This window comes from Budorcas taxicolor, chromosome 2 (genome assembly GCF_023091745.1).
Source record: "Budorcas taxicolor isolate Tak-1 chromosome 2, Takin1.1, whole genome shotgun sequence".
NCBI lineage: Eukaryota > Metazoa > Chordata > Mammalia > Artiodactyla > Bovidae > Budorcas > Budorcas taxicolor.
This window is the reverse complement of record NC_068911.1, coordinates 178,105,014-178,130,920: the sequence shown is the minus strand read 5'-3', so window position 1 is coordinate 178,130,920 and position 25,907 is coordinate 178,105,014. Positions and strand designations below refer to the sequence as shown.

The window sequence follows — 25,907 nt, the reverse complement described above, 5'->3', positions numbered from 1 at the left end:
TAAACACCAGCCAAGAGCAGCCGCCTGACTCAGTTCAAAGCACCCTGCGCCCTTTCACTGAAGCCTTACAGCAACCTCCCGTTATTATCCCATTTTAAAGACAAGAAAACTGAGGCACGGAGAGACTGGCACGTACTCAAGGTTGGGAAGTGGTGGAGTAAGCAGCTGTCTTTCTCCCTCAGGGAGATGGTAGGAAGGGGACTGAACTGAAAATCACACACAGCTGACCCAAGGGACTCACTGTTTCCCGGCTTACGAAGGTTGGACAGGGGTGTGCTGAGAGGCTGGAAGTTAGAGATGCTACAGCTGGCCCTGAGCAGAGTCACCTGCCCTGACACCCCTAACAAAGCCCCACCAGCTTAAGAGGCAAACGATTACATACAGGATGGATACACAACAAGGTCCCTAGCACAGGGAACTATATTCAGTAGCCTGTAACAAGCCCTAATGGGAAAGAACATGACAAAAAGTATACACAGGTGTAACCGAATCATTCTGCTGTATAGCCGAAATTAAGCCAATACTGTAAATCAGCCCAGTTTGTAAATACCATAGCCTAAGACTGTAAATCAACCACACTTCAATAAAAGTTCTTTAAAAAGCTCCCACCAGCTCAGGAGTGGGGGCCAGTCTCCCTGTGGGTCCCACTTCACTTCCAGGAGCAAGAAGGCTAGACCGCCAGCCCCAGCTCCGCCATTACTGCCCTGTGACCCACTGGGGCCTCTGTCAGAACAGGGTTCTGTACCCCAGAGAGTTTCAGAGACACTACACACCAACCCTGGCTCTTGAGGATGAGCAGTGCACACTAGTGGAATAAAGGCTCTGAGAAGTCCTGCGTGTACGGAATCCGCTCTGCTTTAAACACAGCGCGTGCCCAATGTCCTTGGCCACAAAGCTGCGGGAAAGTTGTTATTTCAACAAGACCCAGCCCCGCCGAGCCCTCAGCCCCATCTCCTGCCCCAGCCCACCCCCTTTCCCAGCTACACCGACCATGCTTCTTCACACACAGGCTCATTCCCACCTCGTGGTCTCTCCACTACCGCTTCCCTGGCCTGGATCTGGGTGACGCAACCTGATGCAACATGGGAGTCACGAGCCCCGTGCGGCCACTTACATTCAAATTGATTAAAACTAAACATGACTTTCACTTCCTCAGCCACACAAGTCCCGCATCAAGCGTGCTGCGGCCACACGTGGTGAGCGGCTACCCTACGGGACCGCGTGGCGCAGCTGTGTCCATCACTGCAGGAAGGTCCGCTGCACGGCGTCCACACCCGTGACAGTCTGCTCTCCAGGCCTCGGCGAGGCCCGTTTCTCTTCTCTGTTCAGGTTTCCACTCAAACGCTCCCTCCTTGAAGAGGCTCCCCACCCTGGGGTCACAGTCGCCCACCACACCCGGCCTCTGGGCGGCCCTGCTCGTCACCTCTTTGCCTTCCTTTCATGAGCCACGGCCCTTCTCAGCCCACGGCGTCATTTACCCAGCTGTTTACCGCTCGCCTCCCGCGGCTGGAACAGCAGCTGGTGGTGGCTGGGTCCCTGGCTCTCATCGCCCTTGCATCCCCACCCCCAAAAAGCGCCTCTGCACAAACAGCAATTTCCTTGCTGCATGAGGATGGATGAGAAATGCGTGCTCTGAGCCGGAAGCGCTCTGAACAACCCCTGGGCCTGCCAGGGCGGGGGCTCCAGGCTGGATTCCCAGGCCGCCTGCAGAGCCCCTCAGCTCCTCCTCTCCCACGACGGCCACAGCTGGGGAGGGGGGCCCTTACCTCCAGCCAGGCGGGGGAAGGTTCGGAATCGGTCCAGGTTCTGGGCCACCTGCTTCCACAGGTGCTTGAAAGTGCTGAAAGCAGAGGACAGGGCACGGATCAGGGCGCCGGGCTTGGGCACCTGAGCATGTGAGGGGCCTGCTCCCGCCCGCCCGACCAGTGGGCGGGGCACAGGCTCAGCAGCCCCGCTGGAGGCTGGCAGGGGTGGCGGTGGTGGAGGTGGCAGCTGGCCCTGGGCTGCACGCAGGGCCTACGAGGAGGCGGCAAGGGGAAGTTTGGCAGCAAGGCAGTGCAGAGAGGGGCCCCGCTCCCAGGCCAGGGGATGGGGGCTCCTGTCCCGACCCGGGTGCACCAGCTGTGTGATCTTGTGCCCAACGCTTAACCTCTCTGGGCCTCAAGTTCATGCCACACCTGGAATCGGGCAAGAACAATTTCGCCTGGTGGGGCCGTTTTGGGACGGCTCTGGTGTGAGTCAAGTGCTAAGGACAGTGCCAGGCATGCCACGGGTGCCTGACGGGGCACACACACCACCGGGGTCTGCGAGGAGCGCCTCGAGCCCACACCCGGGCCTGGGACCGGGCAGGGTCCTGGGAGAGGCAGCTCAGGCCCCTGCCTCCTCCCGGGGCTCCGAGTGTGACCAACCTCAGCACCACAAAACAATAAAAATGCTAATCACCAGGGAGCTGGCAACACAGTAGCTGATGCTAATTTATGACTTTCCTACCTTGGAGCCTGCTGCTCACCAGAGCATGGCAAATGGGACCAGGCCTGCTCCACCCGCTAATAGGCAGGGACCCGTGAGGCCCGTGGCTGGTGGAGAGGGCCTTTTGGAAAACCGCCCTCCTCAGCAATTCTAACGCGGCCGTCGCCACCCGGCAAACCTTGGACAGGGCGGGTGGGACCCTGAGGTCAGCGGAGAGGGCGAGAAGCCACCGCGGGTGAACCCAGGGCACCTGGGAGGCCCAGAGAGAGACCCCGACCTCTCCGCCCAGACGATCCACGGGGACCTCAAACTCAAGGCGACCAGCTTCTGGCCCATCTCCTTCCCTAGGCTCCCGGGTGCCCAGCCATCTGGGGAGCCCACCTTGGTGAACAATGCCACCTCTAGCCTCGAGCCTGGATGTTCCCACAGACGGGCGATCGAGTCTCCCGGCTCCCTCCTCAGCCCATCTCTCCCGGCTCCCACCTCCACCCGGGTTCAGGCATCCACTCTCCCCTCCGGATCCTCCTAACCTGAATCCTGCTCCCAGCCGCAAGAGACTTGTGCTCAGGGCAGCCAGAGCCATCATCTAAGTCAGAGGCTGCACACGCAGGCCCCAGAGGGGCTGAGGCTGTCCAAACACGCGGAGGCCCAGGGCCTGTCGGGACGGCGGGGAACCAGAGACCACCCACCCGCCCCGGCCAGCAGTGCCACATGGAAATGCAGGCCCCGGGGGACCGGGTCCATAAGTGGGGCCCCATCTGGATTTTCACATGAAACTACCCCGGTGGTGCACGGCCGTCCATCTCCATCAGGAATCAAAGAGCACAGGGCCGCTGGCCAGGTCCCGCTGGAGAGCGACCAGCCGGGCTCTGCTTGAAACAGAGGTCTGGTCGATTAAGCCACTCCCTCTAAAGAACCTGCCTGCAGTGTGGGAGACCTAGGTTCCATCCCCGGGTCGGGAAGATCCCCTGGAGAAGGAAATGGCAACCTGCTCCAGCATTCTTGCCTGGAGAGTTCCAAGGACAAGGAGCCTAGTGGGCCACAGTCCAAGGGGTTGCAAAGAGACGGACACGACAGAGCGACGGACACTGTCGCTTTCACGGCCCTGCAGGTAACCTCCCACGGCTCCTACCGTCCTCAGGATGAAGTCCAAACACCTTCACGGGCCCTACAGTCACAAGCCTAATCCCTCAAGAGGCACTTCCCTGACGGTCCAGTGGTTGAGACTCCACACTCCCAATGCAAGAGACCCGGGCTTGATCCCTGGCCAGGCAGACTAGATCCCACATGCCTCAACTAAGACCCAGTGCAGTCACGACCAAACAAAAACCACCCCAAGAGGCAGGACCTGACCGTCCACGCGTTCACTGCCCAGCCTTAGCATCAGCAAAGCCCGGCAAGCACAGGGCTCAGTAAACATCAGCTGAGTGCACGAAAACACAGCCGTGACCAAACCACGTGCCGCCCCCACCCTCCGACCCTCAGCCCCAAGCTGCTCACTCCAGCCTCAGGGGACCGCATCCACCTCCCAGAGCACAAGAGCGTCAGCCTTATGCCTCTGCACGTGCATTCTCCTGCTCTCCTCCACCTCCGCCTGGCCCACTCCTCTGCTTAGACGCCACCTCCTCCAAGAAGCCTTCCTGACTTCTCCTCCAATTCATTCCAAGCTCCCCTTTGTCCTTTCTAGCGACAGAGGTGGCATCAAAATCCGTATCGCCAAATACCTGTAGGCTGCTTCTGGCCTGTGACACTCTTTCCTGTCCACTAACTAGTCTGACCCTCACAATGACTCTGCAAGGTAGGAATCAGCACATACGGAGGCTCAGAGAGGTGAAGGGGCTCACCCAAGGGCCACTTAGCGAGGAAGCGGGACACAGTCAGTGCCTGGCCCCTGAGTTCACAGCCCCGGTTCTCAGACAGAGGTTGGGAGGCCTGGGGAGCATCCCCAGGCTACCCTGCCCAGCCCTCCTCGGGGACTTACGGCACACTGCCCGTGAAGTTGATGCCACACAGGTGCTCTGAGCTGGTGACAGCGTCCCCGAAGGTGGGCCCGTCAGCTGGCACAAACTGGATGATGTTGGGGGGCAGCCCGGCCTCCCTGAGGGTGCGGTAGACGGCATGGCTGGCCAGCATGGCGGTGTCGCTGGGCTTCCACAGGACCACGTTGCCCTGTCCGGGAGGGACAGTGATGACTCACAAGGCCGAGGGAGGCCAGCAGCCCCGACCCCACCCTACCCCAAGGTACAGCCATCCCTCAGCTGCAGCCACCAGGCAGGTCCCCGTGCAGGCCAGGATGCCCCCTCCCCGGCCCCAGTCCCCCAGGTGCTGGGCACTGGGCCCTCAAAGTCCTCGAGAATGAGCTGGCGCCCTGCCCTGTCTGCTCCCATGCTCTGGCCGAGGCTCCCTTCCTCCAGGAGTCCGTGCCAACTGGTCCTGCCAGCACCCCTCGGGCAGGTCTGTTCTGGGTGTTTCCAAGTCGCCGGCGCCCATGGGGCGAGGCTGGGCCAGCGCGCACAGGGCTCTGTCCACACGTGTTCTGGAGGAGGGCACGTGGGCACCGGGTGTGTGCACGTCTGAGCACAGACGCACGAAGACGGGCCCGTGCGCAAGCACCTCCCAGATCTCCCAGCCGCCCCGACCACTCAGCCCTCCTCCCGCTGTTCCCTGGGTGACCCAGGCCCCCCGAGGTGGTGGGAGGGCTCCCCCGCCAACTCACGGGAGCTCACGGCCACCGGCACCCTGACCACAGCAGTGGCCCCTCTGACTCCACGACCACCAAGACAGACCAAGCCCAAACCTCCACCCGTTTCATCATCTGTTAGCCATGCAACCCTGACAAGTAAGTCACGGGCACAGAGCAAGCATTCAAAGGCGAGCTGTAATCACCATCATTAGCAACCCCTGCACAGCACTGACCCTGCACTGGGCCAGACCTGCCTGGTGTTAAGACAAGTCATAACACGGTCTCACTTGCTCTCCCCAACCCTGTAACGTAAGCTTTTCTGTTATTTCTATCTCGCAGATGAGGAAACGGCCTCAGAGGAGGGCAGGGGCTTGCCTGGGGTCACCCAGGGACAGTGGGGCAACATGGGGACCCAGATCAGCCTCTGACCCCAGAAGCCTCTCCACGGTGGCCAGCCGCCTCCACTTTGTGTGTCTCCCCACAAGGGCGGGGCCCCAGGGCGCAGACGTGGCCTCCTGACTGTTGAGGGGGAAGCGATGACTGGGTCCTGCCACCCCCCAGCCCATTGTCCACATCTCACCATCAAGGCTGGAGTCCCTGCCAGGTTGCCGCCGATCGCAGTGAAGTTGAAGGGGGAGATGGCCGCCACGAAGCCCTGGGGAAGAAGAGGCGGTGAGGCCAGGCCCAGGACTTCCCACGGCTCCCCGCCCGTGCCACCCCCGGGCGGTACCTCCAGTCCCCGGTACAGCACACTGTTGGTGCTGGGCGGCACGCTGAGGGGCTGCTCGCCTTCCAGCTCCACGGCAAACTTGGCGTTGAAGCGGAAGAAGTCGATGAGTTCAGCCCCAGCGTCGATCTCCGCCTGGATCACCGTCTTCCCCTGCCAGGCGGGAGGGCCCCAGGGGGTCAGTGGTGAAGGACCTGCCTCCGAGAGCCCTCTCCCGACGCTGGAGCCTGTGGCCGCAGTCCCATGATGCGCACGTGTGTTTGGGAGAAAGAACCAGGGGACCTGAGGACTGCAAACATCAGCCGTGGGGAAAGGCCTCTGGGCGGCCGGAGCCGGGCTCTCTGGGATCCGCAGCCCATCCCTGCACACGCGGTCGCTGGCGGCTGCTCGCCCTGCCCCGGACGCCCCGCGGGGGAAAGGAAACCTCCTGCCTGCTTCTATGCGCCTGCCCATTTGCCCCCTGCTCCGCGCAGCCACCGTGCGTCCTACGAGCTTCTGAGTCTTAGGTCAAATAAAGAGGCATCTTCCTTTGGTCCTGGAGTGTGTGTGCCTCTTCCTGCCCAGGCGTGGCTCAGCTGGGACCCTCTGGAGACCCAAGATCCACCCCGGGGGGCTCGGCTCAATCGGGAGACACTGGGCAGGTGGGGGGTGTCGTAGCACCTCTGTGCAGCAGAGGGCGCTCTCGCTACAGGCTGGCAACCGGGCGGGGCTGTGGGCGGGACGTGGGCGCAGCCTGAGCCGTGGGCGGAGCCAAGATCCTTACTGTGAAATGAACCCTCTCCCTCGGCTCCTTCCCTGCTCTGAGTGCTACCTGCCAGCCCAATAAGCTCTCACTCCAAAAGCGCTAATTAGGAGCTTCCGTGACTCCACGCAGACACAGAGCAAGACCCAGGAAGAAAGACAGAAAACACTAACGTGTGATTGCTAAGCCCAAAAAGCTTTGCATTGCAGGCAGATTCTTTACCATCTGAGCTACAGGGAAGATCTCTGCAAAGGTGCCGCAAACACTTATGAAGTCATCACCACACCCCAATGCGACCTGAGCTGTAACTAAGGAAGGAAGAGCATGTCAGGAGGGGCACAAAAGTGGGACCAGTCCTTTTGGACTGGTGAGGTCCCAGAAGTCTCACAGAGGAGGTGCCTGGGCTAGACCTTGAAAGTTAAAGAGTTCACAAAGTAGGGGATGATTCCTTGGTGGCTCAGTGATAAAGAATCCGCCTGCCAATGCGGGAAACACAGGTTTGAGCCCTGGTCTGGGAAGATCCCACACGCCTCGGAGCAACTAAGCCCGTGAACCACGATGCCTGAGCCTGTCCTCTGGAGCCCGGGCACCCCAACTACTGGGCTGTGGCCCTAGAGCCTGTGCAGAACAAGAGAAGCCACTGCAATGGGGAGCCTGCATCCCACAAGTGGAGAGTAGCCCCCGATTGCTGCAACTGGAGAAGAAGCTCACACGGCAACAAAGACCCAGCACAGCCAATGAAAAATAAAATAAAATAAAAAAAAGTTCACAGGGCAGAGAAGACAGGGAACATTCCAGCCGGGGGACCTGGGCCAGAGACTGGGGTCAGGACGTCTGTGGTGTCCAGGAGCCTGGCTAGGTCCAGACTGGTGACATCGTGGGCGGGATGGCCTGCAGGGAAGGGCACAGCAGCTAGCCAGCTGGACAGAGGTGGGGATGGAAGGGCCCTGGGGGCCGGGATCAGGACTTGGGACATGACTTGCAGCCAGACAGCGAGAGCTCGGTGGTTCATACGCCTGGAGTGACCTGCTGGGGGTGTCACAGAGACTGCTGTGAGCCCTGCGGGGCCTGACAGAGTCTGGAGGACCGCGCAGGGCTACTGTCAGTCCAGGCAAAGCACAACAAGGGCCTGGCCCAGGGCAGGGACAGACGGACGCGAGGGACTGCTTACAGAGGAGGGCATGCAAGCGTACTTCGAGTCACCTGGCCTATAATATATATGGGTCTGTCAAGGCTATGGTTTTTCCTGTAGTCATGTATGGATGTGAGAGTTGGACCATAAAGAAAGCTGAGCGCAGAAGAATTGATGCTTTTGAACTGTGGTGTTGAAGAAGACTCTTGAGAGTCCCTTGGACTACAAAGAGATCCAACCAGTCCATCCTAAAGGAGATCAGTCCCGGGTGTTCATTGGAAGGACTGATGCTAAAGCTAAAACTCCAATACTCTGGGCACTTGCTGTGAAGAACTGACTCACTGGAAAAGAACCTGATGCTGGGAAAATTGAAGGCAGGAGGAGAAGGGGACAACAGAGGACGAGATAAGTTGGATGGCATCACCGACTCAATGGACATGAGTTTTGAGCAAGCTCTGGGAGTTGCTGATGGACAGGGAGCCTGGCGTGCTCCATGGGGTCGCAAAGAGTTGGACACGACTGAGCGACTGAACTAAACTGAACTGTCCTCTCTCCTAGGCCTGGTGGGTCCTGGTGATGTCTGCAGAACTGGACGAGGTGTGACCCCCACAGCCCCCACTGCGCCATGGGCACCTCACCTGCCCCACCATGGTCTTGGCCAGGACCTCGGCCCTGCGCGGCCCGCTCAGCAGGTCGGCTGCCTTCAGGAAGACTTGCGCCCGGTCTGCCACAGGCTTCAGGTCCCACTCCTTCCTGGCGGCCAAGGCGGCCCCGATGGCTCTGTGGAGCAGGGCCTGATGAAGAGGGAGAGGTTGGGGGCCTCCCCCTGCGGCAGGAAGAGTCCCAGAGGAGCGATCTGGAGGTCCCTGTCCACCCAGGGAGGACCCCTGCCTCCTTCCCCCGACAGTGGCAGACGCTGGGTCCCACAGCCAGCTGGGCTGCCCCAGGCTCGGAGCCTGCCCCGCTCCCGTCAGGAGGGGCCCGAGGGGCCTGCCAGGTGGGTCCACATGCCAAGGTCTCACTCCATTTCCCCTCGTGGCCTCCCCCGGCTCCTGGAGCCCAGAACTCCCAAACTCGCTGTTCAGGGCCTGCAGCCCACGACGTCAGGACCTGACCTTGTCCTTGTCGGGCCAGAACTGCGGCCAGAGACAGACCCCTGTGGCTGGCACCCCAGCTGCCAACTGCCCTCATCGGCACGTGACGCCAGCGCCTTGACCCCGCGCCTTCTCGCTGACCTTCCCTGATGCCAGATCTCTGCTCCTCATTCTCTCAACGATGCCTCCCATTTCCCGGGCTCAGCCTTCCAGAATCGCTTCCCCCAGTCAGGGCATGCCCCAGCCCTGGCCCAGGCAGCTCTCATTAGGCCCACGTGAGCCCTGGCACACCTGGCCTGGGCAAAGACACCTGCCCAGGGACACCCTCAGTGCCAGCCCCCACAGCCCCAACCACGGCCCGAGAGGGAAGCAGTAACTGACCTCCACCCCATGGCAGTGGAGGCCGACTCACCAGGCAGGTCGCCAGGGACTCACCTTGTCTGCGTAGCAGAACTTGGCCACCTTGTGTCCATGGTTGAAGGGCTGCAAGAAGACAGCAGAGTGAGGCTGCTGTCCACGAGGGAGGAGCCCTCCCCGGGCGGGTGGGGACGGAGCCGGGCTCAGAGCTCGCCTGCCAGGCCAGAGTCCTCCACAGACCCGCTTTCCCCGCTCCAGCCCCCAGGAGGTCTTCTCCAGTTGCGTGGGGGCAAATGAGGAGCTCATTGATTTGGGCAGACCACCCCCCACACACACCCCTCGGATGTCCACTGAGCCTCATGTGGAATCCTCAGGGCTTTGTTCCAAGTGTTCCCGTGGCGTCCTGCACAAGACCTTCCCTGGCCTCCCTGGACACCCACCTGCTGCAGACTCCTCATCATAGCCCCCCACCCACCTTCCCATCCCAGCTCCCTGGCTGCCCACGGGCACCTGGCCCTCCAAACATCTCTGTCTGAACTCACTTCTGCCAAGCCCACATTCTTAACCCCTCCGCCAGACTAAAATCAGGAAGCATTCTAATGAGCCGTGGGCCTTTTCTCACCCTCCTTCACCCTCTCCAGTGGTTCGTTCCCCGGGCTCTTGGAAGAGGCTCTGATCCGCAGCCAACGAGAACCGCACCGGATGTTCCAGCCCCACCGGCTTCCTCCCTGCTCCGCAGCTCCCCAGCCTCCTCTTGATTCTGCACCTGTGACCCCTAGGCTGGCAGCGAGTCCCCAGCCCATCCTCATCCCTGCGGTTCAACTCAAGATGCCACCTCAGAGAGGCCCGTGGACCACCCCACCGTAAGTGGCCTTCACATCTCCAACCCACAACCTGCGCTTTCCACAGCTCCTCTCAGATCTGGATATCTCTCGTTTGTTTCTTCGCTGACATGTACACCCACCTCACTCTCCCCAAGGTCGGCTCCACGAGGGCAGAGCCATCTGTTCATCACTGTGTCCCCGCACCCAGGCCCCCTAGGTGTGGGGCCGAGGGTGCTTGGATGGATGGATGGGTGGATGGGTGGATGGGTTTTATTATCATGATTTATAAGTACCTCCTGACTCTTTGTGACCCCTTGGACTACAGCCCACCAGGCTCCTCTGTCCATGGAGTTCTCCAGGCAAGAACCCTGGAGTGGGCAGCCGTTCCCTTCCCCAGGGGATCTTCCCACCCCAGGGATGGAATCTGGGTCTTTTGCCCTGCAGGCAGATTCTTTACCTAATCTGAGCCATCAGGGAAGCCCCATAAGTACCCCCCCTAGAAACAACTAAAGTCACCCTTTTGGAAACTGTTTTCCAACTTTTAACAGGTTTCTCACTAATAATGCCAAGGAGTAAATCACTTCATTTACATGGCACTTACTTTCCAACTGGCTGCACTGCACGAAGCTGGAAACTCCACGTGCATCCCTAACGTCAGAACACAGATACACGTGGCTCACACAAACACACATCCCGCTTTTGTGCGCAGCCAAGCTGGCTATTTGCTTTAAGCCTTTCTGGGCTAAAATTGTCCCTGCCGTGACACGGGATAAAAAAGGATGGAATGGGGCCTCTGCCTGCAGCTGAAGTCGACCCAGGGGTTCAGCCCTAGGTGAACACAGACCTCCATTCAGCCATGAATCCTGGGCAAGATCCCAGCTGCCCCCAGGGAATGTCACTCTCACCCTTAAACAGACAGACAGTTGCGGGCACAAGTGTGGATGCTATTTCCTAACCATCAACCAGGGACTCGTTAGGGAGAGCAGGCTGTCCTATTGCGTGTTCCCCACTGAGAGGAAGGCTGAAGGAGGGCGCAGGAGGGACACGCAGACCCGCTGCGGCACCGGCCGCGGCTCCGAGAGGCCTGCACGGGCCAGAGAGGCGAGAGGGCTGAGCGGAGGGGGCTGAGGGCAGTGGGGACCGGGGGCGCTGGCGGCCGGCCCCGCACGGGGGCTCACAGGGGGCCGCTCGTGTGGCCACACCTTCCTTCTGCCAACAGAAGCTGGACGTTCGGATTTATACATGAAATGGCCCTGTCTTTAGGTTTCAGAAACGAAGCTCCCAGTGGCCGACTTGCAGCCGGAGCTCCAGATGGAAAGCCCAGCCTGGCAGTGGATGTGGGGCCTGCAGAGTGACCTGTGGGCATCCTTGGGCGACGGGCTTTGATGATGTGCCCAGACGCCAGTGGGCGAGAAGCAGCCCCATGGAACATCTGTGCAGGAGATAAGGACGCTCGTGGGGACGCTGCTCGTCACATCACTGCGTCCTTCTGGCTCCTCCGGGAGAACTTTCTCTCCGGGCCCAGCCCCAGGAATGGCTGTGTTCCTCCAACTACACAGGTGAGATGTATCTCAGGAACATTCTGGCTAGGGTCAGTGGTGCGGTCTCCTCTTCCCTGCGAACCAGGAGGCCTAAAAGTAAGTTTGCGGCCGTCTCCAGCAAGTGCCCAAGGCCTCACAATTTTGTGGCCAGCTGGTCAGAGCAAGAAGACTATCTTGCTGCCATATGTTAACTAGCACGCTGCTTCTAAAGTCCCTTAGAAACAGTCAGGGCGCGAATGAACTCACACGAATCAAAATCAAGGGGCTCCGATGGCAGCCCACTGGATAAGAGACTGCGCTTCCACCGCAGGGGACATGGGCTTGAGCCCTGGCTGGGGAAAGAAGATCCCGCATGCTGTACAGGCACGGCCAAAAAGTTTAATAAAAAGTGAGTCCAACCAAGGAGATATGGTTCTGGGGAACCTGGATCCCTCACCCCTGTCCCATGCCTAACGGTGCCACCCCACGGTGGTCACTGACGCCTCTGAGCCTCTCCTGATCTGTAAAATGGGCGGCTGACCTCCTGCTCTTCCAGCCTCCAAGGGGAGTGGCAGGGACTGCACGAGGAGCTTGCGCACAGGGGACAGGGCCTCACAGGTGTGCCTGTGGACGGAGCCTGGGCTGCACCAGGAGGGCTTCTAGGAGGAGGCGACACTTAGCCGCACCCAGGGAGCTCACCTCCGCTGAGCTCATGGTCAGCTAGACCACTGGTTCCCAAAACAGAGCAGGGGTTTGGTGACTGCCTTTCTTTTGAAGAATTATCTTCTTTTTTATTCAAGTATACTGTTTCAGGTGTATAGCAGTGATTCAGTTAAACATATATATAACCATATATATACATTTTCAGATTATTTTCCATTACAGTTCATTACAAGATACTGAATATTATTTCATGTTATACAGTGAATCCTTGTTGCTTACCTGTTGTATATATAGTAACGTGTGTCCGTTGTGTATAGAGTGTGTTGTGTACAGAGCAGCCTGTGTCTGTTGTGTATAGAGTAGTGTGTGTCTTCTGTGTATAGAGTAGTGTGTCTGTTGTGTATAGAGTAGCGTGTGCCTGTTGTGTATAGAGTAGTGTGTGCCTGTTGTGTATAGAGCAGCGTGTCTGTTGTGTATAGAGTAGTGTGTGCCTGTTGTGTATAGAGCAGCGTGTCTGTTGTGTATAGTGTGTGCCTGTTGTGTATAGAGTAGCGTGTGTCTGTTGTGTATAGTGTGTGCCTGTTGTGTATAGAGTAGCGTGTGTCTGTTGTGTATAGTGTGTGCCTGTTGTGTATAGAGTAGTGTGTGCCTGTTGTGTATAGAGCAGTGTGTCTGTTGTGTATAGAGCAGCGTGTCTGTTGTGTATAGAGTTGTGTGTCTTTTGTGTAGTGTTGTGTATAGAGCAGCCTGTGTCTGCTGTGTATAGTGTGTGCCTGTTGTGTATAGAGTAGCGTGTCTGTTGTGTATAGTGTGTGCCTGTTGTGTATAGAGTAGCGTGTGTCTGTTGTGTATAGTGTGTGCCTGTTGTGTACAGAGTAGCGTGTGCCTGTTGTGTATAGAGCAGCGTGTCTGTTGTGTATAGAGCAGCGTGTCTGTTGTGTATAGAGCAGCGTGTCTGTTGTGTATAGAGTACTGTGTGCTTGTTGTGTATAGAGCAGCGTGTCTGTTGTGTATAGAGCAGCGTGTCTGTTGTGTATAGAGCAGCGTGTCTGTTGTGTATAGAGTACTGTGTGCCTGTTGTGTATAGAGCAGTGTGTCTGTTGTGTATAGAGCAGCGTGTCTGTTGTGTATAGAGTAGCGTGTATGTTGTGTATAGAGTTGTGTGTCTTTTGTGTATAGAGTGTGTTGTGTATAGAGTAGCGTGTGTCTGTTGTGTATAGAGCAGCGTGTCTGTTGTGTATAGAGCAGCGTGTCTGTTGTGTATAGAGTAGCGTGTGCCTGTTGTGTATAGAGCAGCGTGTCTGTTGTGTATAGAGTAGCGTGTGCCTGTTGTGTATAGAGTAGTGTGTGCCTGTTGTGTATAGAGCAGCGTGTCTGTTGTGTATAGAGCAGCGTGTCTGTTGTGTATAGAGCAGCGTGTCTGTTGTGTATAGAGTTGTGTGTCTTTTGTGTATAGAGTGTGTTGTGTATAGAGTAGCATGTGTCTGTTGTGTATAGAGCAGTGTGTCTGTTGTGTATAGAGCAGCGTGTCTGTTGTGTATAGAGTAGCGTGTATGTTGTGTATAGAGTTGTGTGTCTTTTGTGTATAGAGTGTGTTGTGTATAGAGCAGCCTGTGTCTGCTGTGTATAGAGTAGCGTGTGTCTGTTGTGTATAGAGTAGTGTGTGCCTGTTGTGTATAGCGTGTGCCTGTTGTGTATAGAGCAGCGTGTCTGTTGTGTATAGAGTAGTGTGTGCCTGTTGTGTATAGAGCAGCGTGTGTCTGTTGTGTATAGAGTAGTGTGTGCCTGTTGTGTATAGAGCAGCGTGTGCATGTTGTGTATAGAGTAGCGTGTGTCTGTTGTGTATAGAGTAGTGTGTGCCTGTTGTGTATAGCGTGTGCCTGTTGTGTATAGAGCAGCGTGTGTCTGTTGTGTATAGAGTAGTGTGTGCCTGTTGTGTATAGAGCAGCGTGTCTGTTGTGTATAGAGTAGTGTGTGCCTGTTGTGTATAGCGTGTGTCTGTTGTGTATAGAGCAGCGTGTGCCTGTTGTGTATAGCGTGTGTCTGCTGTGTATAGAGCAGCGTGTCTGTTGTGTATAGAGCAGCGTGTGTCTGTTGTGTATAGAGCAGCGTGTCTGTTGTGTATAGAGTAGCGTGTGTCTGTTGTGTATAGCGTGTGTCTGTTGTGTATAGAGCAGCGTGTGCCTGTTGTGTATAGAGCAGCGTGTGCCTGTTGTGTATAGAGTTGTGTGTGTGTCTGTTGTGTATAGAGTAGTGTGTGTTGTGCAGAGAGGGGCGTGTGTCTTTTGTGCAGAGAGGGGCATGTGTCTGTCATGTAGAGAGAGTGGCGTGCGCCTGTGAAGGGCAGGATCTGCTTTGACTCTGACTGTACCCTTGCTTCCTGCTCTCTAGGTGGTTAGGGGGTCAGCTTTGTAGGCAAAGGTGAAGCTGGGGGCACTTGCTATTTCTAACATCCCTGTGGCAGGCGTAATGCCGGCACCTTTTATGAGAGTCCCCCAAGGTTGCCTTTGGAAGTTTTCCACTGGTCCACGGAATTCAAAAGCCCACGGTGGACTCGAAGCCCCTTTGGAGGCAGAACCCCCAAGGCGCGTTTACACGCCCCAGGATTCTGGGGAGCGGCCGAGCCCCGCGGGCCCAACTGGACTTACCGATGCCTGGTACCGCACGTCTGAGGTCCAGACCTCCTCGTCCCCCACCACGCACGGGATGGCCTCCGTCCGGCCCTTCAGCTCCTTCAGGGCCTGGGGAGAGGACAAGAGGCCATGAGAGCCCTTCCTTCCGTCCTGCTGCCTACCGAAACCCCAAGGCAGGGCCTGCAGAGTGGCCCCGGAGAGAAGGGAGGGGGGTCCGGGGGCAGAGACACGTCCTCCGGATCGGCCTGTTACCCTCTGCCTGCAAGAAGCCAAGGCTGGTGTTGCCAGCTCCTCCCATTAGGGAGGAGATTTTAAAAACTGGGTCTGAAATTTACATGAAATCTCACAATTTTAAAACCCCCGGCAGTTAATGGGAGAAATTTTTTGGCTGTGACCTGTGGCTGGTGGGATCTTACCCAACCAGGGAAGGAACCCACACCTTCAGCAGTGAAAGCACATCCTAATCATAGTCCAGGGGATTCCCTGGAGGATGTTTTCAAGCACAAACTATCTGCAGACTCATGACCTCTGACCTGGGACCCCAAAGAGGCCCAGGCGGCCACCCTGCCGCTCCCAGGTACCCCCGTCCCCAGTGCACAGCTCAGCTGATTCCCGGGTGCTCCCAGGGCTGGGGGCAGGGGCACGAGGGGGAGGGTGACTGCTGGCGTGGACAGGTCTCGTGTGAGCTGCTGAAGGCTGTCTCCACCAGGCCCTCCAGGCACTACTGGGTGCCCCTCATTGCCCCCCATTACCTTCTGCAGTGCATCTCGCTCGGGACTGCCCCGCGTGAACGCCAGCACGGGCTCATTGGCCACCTGGACGGAGGAGACATGCTTCCAACACAGCCTGGCAGGGAACAGAGGCACGCAGGTCAGCAGCGCCAGCCCCAGCACCCCCATCTCCTTCAGGAGGACCTGGGCTGGCCCAGAACCTTGAAATGCAAACCCATTATAGAACCGGCCTTGGAGTCCAAAACCAAAGTTCAAGCCCAGGTCCTGCTACCGCGTCCTCAGACATCTGACCTGCCTCCTCTGAGCCTATGCTTCCATCTCCTAAATGAGAACCACCACAGAGACTCACACGGTTGCTTGAAGCTGCAATCCACAGGTGCAGAACCACGCCTGAGTGTTTTTCCCGTAGAGCAGGCTCAGTCTCCCTCTATTTCCCCACAAGGCGGACTTTCTCCCAAACAGACCCAAGCTACTCCTTTCTCTAAGCAGAAAAGTCAGCACGTCCCACACCTCCGTCTCATCCGGATGGGAACCAGCCGAGAGCTCCTTGGCACAAGGACGAGAGCTCCAGGTGGGCAAGAACACCCGAGGGGAGGGCCGTGAACTCGGAGGGGTGCCCTGAGCTTGGCTCGCAGCCACGGGGAGGGCTGCTGTGGGCATTCCTGGGGACTGAATGCCAAGTCTGGAGACCCTACTCACTCTTGACCCCATGACCTCACTGATCAGTGACCACCAGTGGTGCCGTCCCTAATGTGTTTGGGGGCCCCAAGGTGGGTTGGTCACCCCATTCATGGACGGAGGACAGGGGGCTGGGGGAGGGCTGAAGGGGAGGCTGGGGTTAGCAGGTGGAAGCTGCTGCGTGCGCGCGCGTGCGTGCTCCCTTGTCCAGTTGCGTCCGACGCTTTGTGACCCCGTGGACAGCAGCTCACCAGCCTCCTCTAGCCATGGAGTTTTCCAGACAAGAATACTGGAGTGGGGTGCCATTTCCTCCTCCAGGGGGTCTTCCCCACCCAGGGATCGACCTAGCATCTCCTACAGAGGCAGGTGGATTCTCTACCACTGAGCCACCAGGTAAGTCCAGGTTATTACCTACAGAATGGATAAACAAGGTCCTACTGTATGGCACGGGAAACTATATTTAGTATCCTCTGGTAAATCATAATGGAAAAGAATATTAAAGAATGTATACATATATATATATAATCTTATATTGGTGAAAATGGTATATAAAAAATACTATTTTATATAACACACTTGAATGAAAAAATACATATATAAAACGTTATACAAAATAACACACACTTAAATGAAAAAACTTGTTAATAAATGCAGCCTTAAATTTTTCCAAAAAGAGTCCATCATTCCAGAGATGGAGGAACCTCAGCAGTAGGCCTTCCCCTCCAGGCCTGTTTCCCCAGCTGTAAATGAGGACAAGAGTGATGAAAAAGGCCCTCGAGGACACACAGGGAACGTCAGATTTGATAAACTCATGGTGGCACCGGAAGGGCCTCACCGGCGGCCTATGACAGAAATACGGTAATTTAGGTCCTAAACGGAAAAGGACTCGTTCAAGGCCAAGATCAAGAAATGCCCAGCTCTGTCTCCCTCCGGTCAGCGCCCCACGGGCAGGGCCCGAGAGGAACACGCCTGCAGGCGGGCCAGTCGGCTCCCCTTCACGCACACCGCAGGGACCACAGGCCTCCAGGGCTGGGGTGTGAGGGGAGCCCGCTGCAGGACCGGGGTGACCGCAGCTGATCTGGGGAGGGATAAGGACGTGGGGGCTGGCAATAGTCAGCAGGTGCAGCAACTCCATGGTGGGGTGAGAGGCAGCAGCTCCTCCCTGGGCAAGCGGGCGCTGCCTGGTATTGGGGGTGGGGGGCACGGAGACCTCTGCTGGGCAGTCTGAAGCAGGCTGGCCCGCCCACCTCATCACCCTCCTCGGGAGGGCGTCTGAGGCTGAGGGCTTACACGTGAGAGAACCAAACAGTCACTGAGAAGGGCTCCGGGGCTCAGACACCCGGCCTGGAGGCCTACAGGAAGGACGTCACACTGGGCTGTACGCGCAGGTCGCTGCTGACCCCACCAGGCTGCGAGGCAGCTTGCTCGTCTGGAGGGACAGCAGTGACCAAGACAGCGACCCTCTGACCGCAGCCAGCCTCCAGTGCGGGACACGGGCAAGAAGGGGACACTCGGGCTTCGCTGGCGGTCTAGTGGCTAAGACTCTTAGCTCCCACGGCAGAGGACACGGCTTCAGTCCGGGGCTGGGGAACCAAGACTCCACGTGCCGCCTCGGGGTGCAGCCAAAGTAATAATAAAAATTTAAAGAAAGAAGAAACACCACTGCGACTGAAAAAGCGAAAGTGTCAGCCGCTCAGCCGCGCCCGACTGCGTGTGACCCCGGGGACTGCAGCCGGCCAGGCTCCTCTGTCCATGGGGTTCTTCAGGCAAGAACACTGGAGGGGGCAGCCATGCCCTTCTCCAGGGGATCTTCTAGATCCAGGGATCAAACCCAGGTCTCCTGCGTTGTGGGCAGATTCTTTACAGTCTGAGCCACCAGGGAAGCCCGAGACGGAAAGGACAAGAAAATAACTAAGGAAGGAGGAGGGCGGGGCCACTTCAGCTGGGATGGTCACGGAGGGCCTCAGGGAGGAGGTGACCTCTGCCGGCGACCTGGAGGAGGTCTGAGAAGCGCTGGGAAGAGTGTTCCAGGCAGGGGGAAGAGCAAAGACAAAGGCCCAGAGCAGGGAGGACACGTCAGGAAGAGCAGGAAGGGGCCTGTGCAGTGTAGGTTGGAGGCAGGGGCGGGGGCGGGACACGGCCGACCCCCCTCCCATGAGCCCTGGGGCTTTCTCCTCCCTCTCCTCCCTGTGAGCCCCAGCTGCACCCACCACACCCAAGGAAGCGCGCATTCCTCAGGCCCCACCCTGCCCCAAACACAGGAAGAAACGCGATGTGGGGCCATCTGCGCCTCTGGTGAGCTGTGCGGCCTGGTGCCCACGTCCTCGGCGTCACAGGGGGACCTCCGCCTCCTGGGGTCACCCTGCAGATCTGAAGAGAGACCAGTGCAGAGCCACAGGTCTGCTCAATGAAGGAAGACCCGCTGCTGCGTGGGGGAGACTGGAGAGGCTGGAGAACTCCAGCAGCCACAGGTCTCAACACCCTGGCAGGAAAGAGGAGGGCAGTGTCTTCCCCCTTCCCCACCCTCCACCAACTGGAAGGCTCCAGACGCCTCTCTCTGGGCCTTAGTAGCAGTGTGAGTGTGTAAGTCACTCAGCTGTGTCTGACTCTTTGTGACCCCGTGGACTGTAGCCTGTCAGGCTCCTCTGTCCATGGGATTCTCCAGGCCGGAATACTGGAGTGGGCAGGGTTCCCTTCTCCAGGGGATCTTCCCGACCCAGGGACTGAACCGAGGTCCTCTGAACTGCAGGCAGATCCCTTACTGCCCCCAGGCACTCAGCAGCAGCAGCGAAAGTGAAAGTCGCTCAGCCGACCCTCTGTGACCCCACAGACTGTACAGTCCACGGGATTCTCCAGGCCAGAATACTGGAGTGGGCAGCCTTGCCCTTCTCCAGGGCATATTCCCGACCCAGGAATCGAACCAGGGTCTCCTGCACTGCAGGAGATTCTTCACCAGCTGAGCCACCGGGCTCTCAGCAGCAGCAGTGAACCGCCGCAAAGCAGCGACTCAGCCACCGCCTCGTCCCCCTCAAGCCAGGAGAGCACCACCACACGCTGGACCGGGCACCAGGAGGTGGGCCGCCCCAGCCCTCTCTGGAGCCCAGGGCCTGGCGGGTGCGAAAAGCACAGGCTCTGCCGGAAGCAGACATCCTGGACGAACCCCTACACCTGCTGGAGACCTCACTACGTCACCATACTACACTGGAAAAACGGCGCAGGCCTCTGTTTTCTCATCTGAAGAATGGGTGACCCCATGTTCCCTGCAGGGTCACTGGGAGGATGACAAGCCCTGCTTACTCTTCCTGCTCTTAGGTTCTCCTAAGAAACTGCAAAGGTCTTCCAGAATGTCTACTCCACCAGGCCAGGCTTTCTAAGGCAAACTGGTTCCCAGACACTCCCAAGGAGTCCAGGGGCTCAACAAACACTGCTGGAATAAATGCAGCCCTGGGTCCCACCCGGGACAGAAGCTCGAAAGGTAGCAGCTACCAGTGTGGTTCCCTCCCCGCTCTCCCACCTCAGACAACATCAGAAGCAGGGCAAGCCCTCCCCGCAGAGGGCCACTGTGACCTCAGGATCATATGCCCACAGGGCTGGCTGGCTGTTTGGAAAGTGCCCAGGCCCTGGCCCCCCTGTCTGCTGGACTGTCCATCCGTCTGAATGTAACGTAGGGAACAGACACTAGTTCAAAGATCAGCCTCAGAGCCTGAGTCAACTAAGAACCAAAAATAATCTAGGAATGCCTGACAAGCCTTTTTTTGCCCCTTGGCTCGTGGGCCCTTCCAGATAGCGTGAGCTCCCTCCCACTGGCTCAGGGGAAGGCAGAATGAAGTGCTTGTAGGACCCGGGGCTTTTATAAGGATCTGCAAGGCCATTCCCGGCAAGACTGTGTCCCTCACTTACTCATTCATTCATGCAGTCAGCATACATCTTGCCCACAAGTCAAGAAGGCAGAGATAGCTCAGATGAGGTCAAAGGTCTCACCCACCCACGTGTTCACCACACCTGGCAGGTGCCTGGCTCTGGGATGCAAAGGTGAGTCCATCCCGACCTTCTCAGAGCAGCTCTCAGCCCTCCCGCTTCAGGAAAGAAACGGAAGGCAGAGTCAGGATTTGACTCAGTTTCCCCTAACCACCTGGCGTGCCGCTTCTCACCTGGTGACTTCACGGCCTGGGTCCTGAGACCCCAGCTACCACGACCCACCCTCTGCACGGGATGACCCACCCATCCTTTTAGGATCTGAGCTAAAAAGGCTGCAAGACCAAAACATCTCCTGCAACGGGGAATGCTGAGCTCTGAAATGTACAAGGGGAAAACTGATGGGAAGCGGAGGGGCCTGGGCTCCCAGGCCGCCCCCAGGCCTCCACCCTGGTCCAAGGCACCACGGGCTTCCGCCCGCACGACTGCAGTAGCCACTCCGGCTCCACTGACTCCAAGCTCCTCTTGAAACCACTGGAATAAACAGCCCCATGGCCCACCCAGGGCAGAAGCTCACAAGGTGAAAAAAGGCTGTGAAAGCCAGAGTCGCTCAGTGTGTCCGACTCTTTGCGACCCCAGATTCTCCAGGCAAGAATACTGGAGTGGGTAGCCTTTCCCTTCTCCAAGGGATCTTGCCAACCCAGGGATCGAACCCAGGTCTCCCGCATACATTGCAGGCGGATTCTTTACCAGCTGAGCCACCACGGGAAGCCCAACCAGCCCGTGTCCCACCCAGGGCAGGAGCTGAAAAGGGAGCAGCTACGTTTCCATAGTTTTAACATGAAATCATCATCAACACAGAGAGATAAAGGGTAAGTAAGTGCTCAGCTCAGAACTACCCAGTGGCTTCTAGTTTCTTCTACAATAAAGAATCAGAATCCTTACTGAGGCCTCCAGGCTTGTTTCCCATCCCCCCTACCCCCCTCCCACACTGTCAGCAGCAATCCTGCCATTCTGGCCTTCCCGCCCCTTCCCTCACCCCCTCTGCAGGGGACACTAGCCTTGCCCAACCTGGATGGGGCCCCTATCAGATCACCTCACAGCCGACAGCCCTCATCACACAGCTCGGACTGTGTTCCCACAGCGCCCAGACCACAGCGAGCATCCAAGGAACACCTTGAAAACAACAAGCACACAGCTGGGCACCAGGCCCCCAGGAGCAGACTCCTGGAGGCAGGCCCCCAGGAGCTGGCGTGGGGGCAGCCAAGGCCAAGCAGAGGACTAGAAAGGAAATCGCCCTTCCTTCCTTCAGCTTCTGGGCTTTTCAGCTGTTATCTGAGACCTGATAAGACCAATCCTCCTAATCGCTGAGATAAGGGGCTGGGGGTGGAGGAGAGCTGAGAGAAAGTGCAGAGCCGCGCCTGAAGCTCAGGATAAGCTGCCCTGGAAAACTTCAAGGAACTTTTCTGAAGCATTTATGGCATGCCTCGTGTGGTGCTAAGTGATTACCCTACAAATATGTTACCCTGCAAACTATTACTACATCCATCTGACAGACAGGGTGGGGGCAGGAAGCTGAGGTTCAGAGAGTAACGGCTCGTGGCCACAGCTCAGGCGCACGGCCTGAGCCCGGGGCTCCTCCTTGGGAGACGCGCTCTGGCAGAAGCGCCTGGAGGGCTTCCCTGGTGGGTCGGTGGCAAAGATTCCTCCACCTGCAATGCAGCTTTGATTCCTGCTTTGGGAAGATCACCCACTCCAGTATTCTTGGGCTTCCCTGGTGGCTCAGATGGTAAAGAATCTGCCTGCAGTGCAGGAGACCTGGGTTCGATCCCCTGGGTTGGGAAGATCCCCTGGAGGAGGGCATGGCAACCCACTCCATTATTCTGGCCCGGAGAATCCCATGGACTGAGGAGCCTGGGGTCACTGCAGTCCACGGGGTCACAAAAGAGTCAGACAGGACTGAGAGAGTCCAGGACGACAACAACGTGGAGTATCTCAGAACCCCTCAGCCAGCTGATGGGACGGGTTCCTCCTCTCTTCTCCCTTCAGCAAAGAGGCCGCCCCGAGGTGGGGAGTGACCTTGACCAAGGTCACACGGGCGCCTATCAGCCCTGCCATCTCAGCCCAGGGCTTTCGATCCGTAGCGATGCCTGCTGGTAGGTGAGGAGATGGAAATAATGCTTGAAGCTACACAAGTTTTCTTGGTGCTGGCCAGTTTTTTCGGCTGTGCCAAGCAGCATGTAGGATCTTAGTTCCCCACCCAGGAAAGTCCCAGTGCCGGCCACTCTTCAAAGTGGGTTTAGCATACGAATTCATTTACTCTCTAGGACCATTTTCAAGGTAGCTACTGTTAATCTTTCTTTTCTACATGAGGACAAGAGGCAGCACAGAGAGGTCAAGGAACCTGCCCAGGGCCACACAGCAGCTAGCAGGTGGAGCCAGGACCCACCCCGGGCTGTCCGATGGGCCACTCCAACAGCAACTGCTGAGCACCAGCTGTGTGCCGAGCCAGCTGCAGGGCACCAGAAGCCAGGTCTCCCCCAGGCCTGAGTGCCGGTGCTGACTGCGGCCTGAGTGGGGATTTTCACAAGTTTAGAAGCAAGCATTCCGATCACTGGAGGTTCTACTTATTCCTTTACTCAGTGTAGTCACAGAAAACACTCTGGGTCCCAGGCCCCCAGCAAGCCGTCTGCCACTTCACCTCTAACCCTCGGGCTCTGTTGTTGCTGTTCAGGTGCTAAGTCACATCCAACTCTCTGTGACCCCGTGGGCTGCAGCACGCCAGGCTTCCCTGTCCTTCACTATCTTCCAGAGTGTGCTCAAACCCACGTCCTTTGAGCCTGGTGCAACACGGCTATCAATAGGATCACTCCCGTCTCACAGGCAGGGCACTGGGCCAAAGGACAGCAGGGCCACAAGTGCTGGGTGAGCGCGGCTTCACCGGAGGAGGACACTCAGGCAGGAAGCACTGACCTGGGCAGTGCTTGAGAAATGAAAGGGCAGAGTATGGCCAGGGGGCAGTGGGACGTCCCAGGCTCCTGGCCAGAACAGCATCAGGCGGGCTGGGACAAGCCCTAGGTGGTTTTGATGTTAGGAAGACAAGACAGGCAGAGAGGCTGAAAGGCAGCCAAAGTCACCAGGATTCCTGCAGGTGAACTCCAGCTCACAAGCCCCCTAATGTCGGAGGGCCAGGCTGGAGTCACCTCTGGACCCCGGCACCCAGTGAGGTCTGATAAAAGAGTATATAAGGGACAAATATTAACACTCTAAGTTTCCTAGGTGCCCAGTTTAATTCTTTTATTTATCAAACGTATATACAAGTATAAATATGTATCTTGGCTGTTTCCAAAGAGAATTTGCAGAGACTTCCCTAGTGGTCCAGTGGTTAAGAACTCGCCTTCTAATTCAGCGGACGTGGGTTCCATCTCTGGTCAGGGAACTAAGAGCCCACATGGCAGAGGGCAACTAAGCCTGAGTACCACAACTAGAAAAAGCCAGAGTGCCACAACAAAGACCCAGCACAGCCAAAACCAGAAGCAAAAGATTTAGGAAAAACAAACAACAAAGATTTTGCAGAGGATGCCCAAGACAAAATTAATGAAAGAAGAGAAAAGGCAGAGAGAAAGGCAGTCAGTTGGGAGCTCTGGTGTTTACTAGCTCAAGACCTTGGACAAGATCTCCTTAACTGCTACAGGCCTCAGTTGTTCAGTCTGTGAAATGGGGACAGTAACACGTAATCCATGGGGCTTTCCCGGTGGCTCAGTCGGTAAAGAACCTGCCTGCCAATTCGGGAGACCTGGGTTCGATCCCTGGGTTGGGAAAATCCCCTGGCGGGGGGCACGGCAACCCACTCCAGCATTCTTGCCTGGAGAATCCCCACAGGCAGAGAAGCCTGGCGGGCTGCAGCCCACGGGGCCACAGCGAGGTGGACACGACTGAGTGACGACGCGTGACACCTACAGCACAGGCTGCTGAGGCGCTAAGTGAAATCACCCCCATAAAAGGCAAACGGCAGCCCTGAGTGACCATCCCTGGCCCCTCCGTAAAGGCCAGCTGTTCACTGTGATCCTCTCCCAGACTGGTTATGATAAATTTCTGTTGACAGGGAGGAATCACATGATCATTCTTTCATTCACCAAATGTTTGCTGAGGGCTGACCAGGTGCCAGTCACAGTTCTAGGGCCTGGGGACATATAATAAGGGAGGTCAGTCTCAACTGAAAAAGCAAGCTACAAAAAAGCATCTGCAGAGGAGCCCATTTTTATGTCATTTTTCTAAAGCATATATATTCCTGGGCCGTGAAAAGGCTAGTCGTCAAAGTGACAGCGTGGTCACCTCTGTGTGGCAAGCTGCCGGGTGACCTCCGTCACCTTTCTCTTTTCTTTATCTGTACTTTGTACAGTGGACTCATACTAATTAAATACAAAGAAAATGCACAGTCAAGGGTGCATTCAGGGACTTCCCTGGTGGTCCAGTGGTTAAGAATCTGCCTTGCAATCTAGGGGTCAAAGTTTCAACGCCTGGTCAGGGAACTAAGATCCCACACGCCACAGAGCAACTCAGCTAGCACACCGCAGCTAGAGAGTCCCTGTGCGGCAGAGAAAGATCCCGCGTGAGGGAGCGGAGACCCAACGCAGCCCAATAAATAAACAAATACTGTAAAATAACAAGGATAATTGACCACCACTTCAAAAGCCCCTTGGACAGCAAGGAGATCAAACCAGTCAATCGTAAAGGAAATCAGTCCTGAATATTCATTGGAAGGACTGATGCTGAAGCTGAAGCTCCAATACTTTGGCTGCCTGATGCGAGGAGCTGACACATTGGAAAAGACCCTGATGCTGGGAGAGACTGAAGGCAGGAGGAGAAGGGGGCAACAGAGGATGAGACGGTTGGATGGCATCACTGACTCAATGGACGTGAGAGTCTGACGTCCAGGAGATAGCAAAGGACAGGGAAGCCTGGCATGCTGCAGTCCATGGGGTTGCAAAGAGTCGGACATAACTAGGCGACTGAACAAATCACTTCCAAAAAAAAGAAGTATGTTTAAAAGTTGGTTGAGATTCCTGGCACTCCAGGCAAAAAGGGAAGCACTGCAGAACATCACCCATCCCAGGTTCCCAAGAGATGGTTTCTGTCAGCACTAGAATTTCATGTGTAGGCACTGAGAGTTATCACTAAAAATGTGCTAAAACTGCTTCCCCATAAATGCAGACATGGCATGCCACAGGTATATGCTAAGAAAGAAAGTGAAGTCGCTCAGTCGTGTCCAACTCTTTGCAACCCCATGGAATGCAGCCTACCAGGCTCCTCTGTCCATGGGATTTTCCAGGCAATAGTCCTGGAGTGGACTGCCATTTCCTTTCTGTCAAATAATTAAACAAGTGGCCAAACACCAAAACTATTCTAGAACCACGGTTCTCAACCAGGAGCGCCTGTGCCCCCGAGGTGACATTTGGCAATGCCTGGAGACTTCTTGTTGTCATGACTGAGGGATGCTATGCCATCTACGGAGTAGACGCCAGGGATTCTGCTAAACATTCTACAATACACAGGCAGCCCCCACGACAAAGGATTATCAGACTCAAACGTTAATACTGCTGAGGTTGGGAAACCCTGTCTTGGGGCATCAAGCCAGCTGCTATATCCAAAAGAGGTAACCTGAGCCAGCAGACCTGGTTACAAAATGCTTTTTCTCCACTCAGGAGGCGTGAGCCTGGAGTCAGACAGAGGGTAATT

General features: G+C 56.9%; 1 protein-coding gene across 1 annotated transcript in view; it reads right to left on the bottom strand.

Moving 5' to 3' along the window:
* ALDH4A1 (aldehyde dehydrogenase 4 family member A1) overlaps nucleotides 1-25,907 on the bottom strand; it is a 33,725-nt gene that overhangs the window by 5,405 nt on the left and 2,413 nt on the right. The window contains exons 2-9 of the mRNA XM_052658087.1: nucleotides 15,597-15,690; nucleotides 14,860-14,952; nucleotides 9,283-9,330; nucleotides 8,392-8,547; nucleotides 5,883-6,032; nucleotides 5,733-5,807; nucleotides 4,451-4,638; nucleotides 1,767-1,840 (exon numbers count right to left, since the gene is read on the bottom strand). Of these exons, the coding sequence (XP_052514047.1) occupies nucleotides 1,767-1,840; nucleotides 4,451-4,638; nucleotides 5,733-5,807; nucleotides 5,883-6,032; nucleotides 8,392-8,547; nucleotides 9,283-9,330; nucleotides 14,860-14,952; nucleotides 15,597-15,690 (878 nt within the window). The remainder of the gene's footprint in view (nucleotides 1-1,766; nucleotides 1,841-4,450; nucleotides 4,639-5,732; nucleotides 5,808-5,882; nucleotides 6,033-8,391; nucleotides 8,548-9,282; nucleotides 9,331-14,859; nucleotides 14,953-15,596; nucleotides 15,691-25,907) is intronic.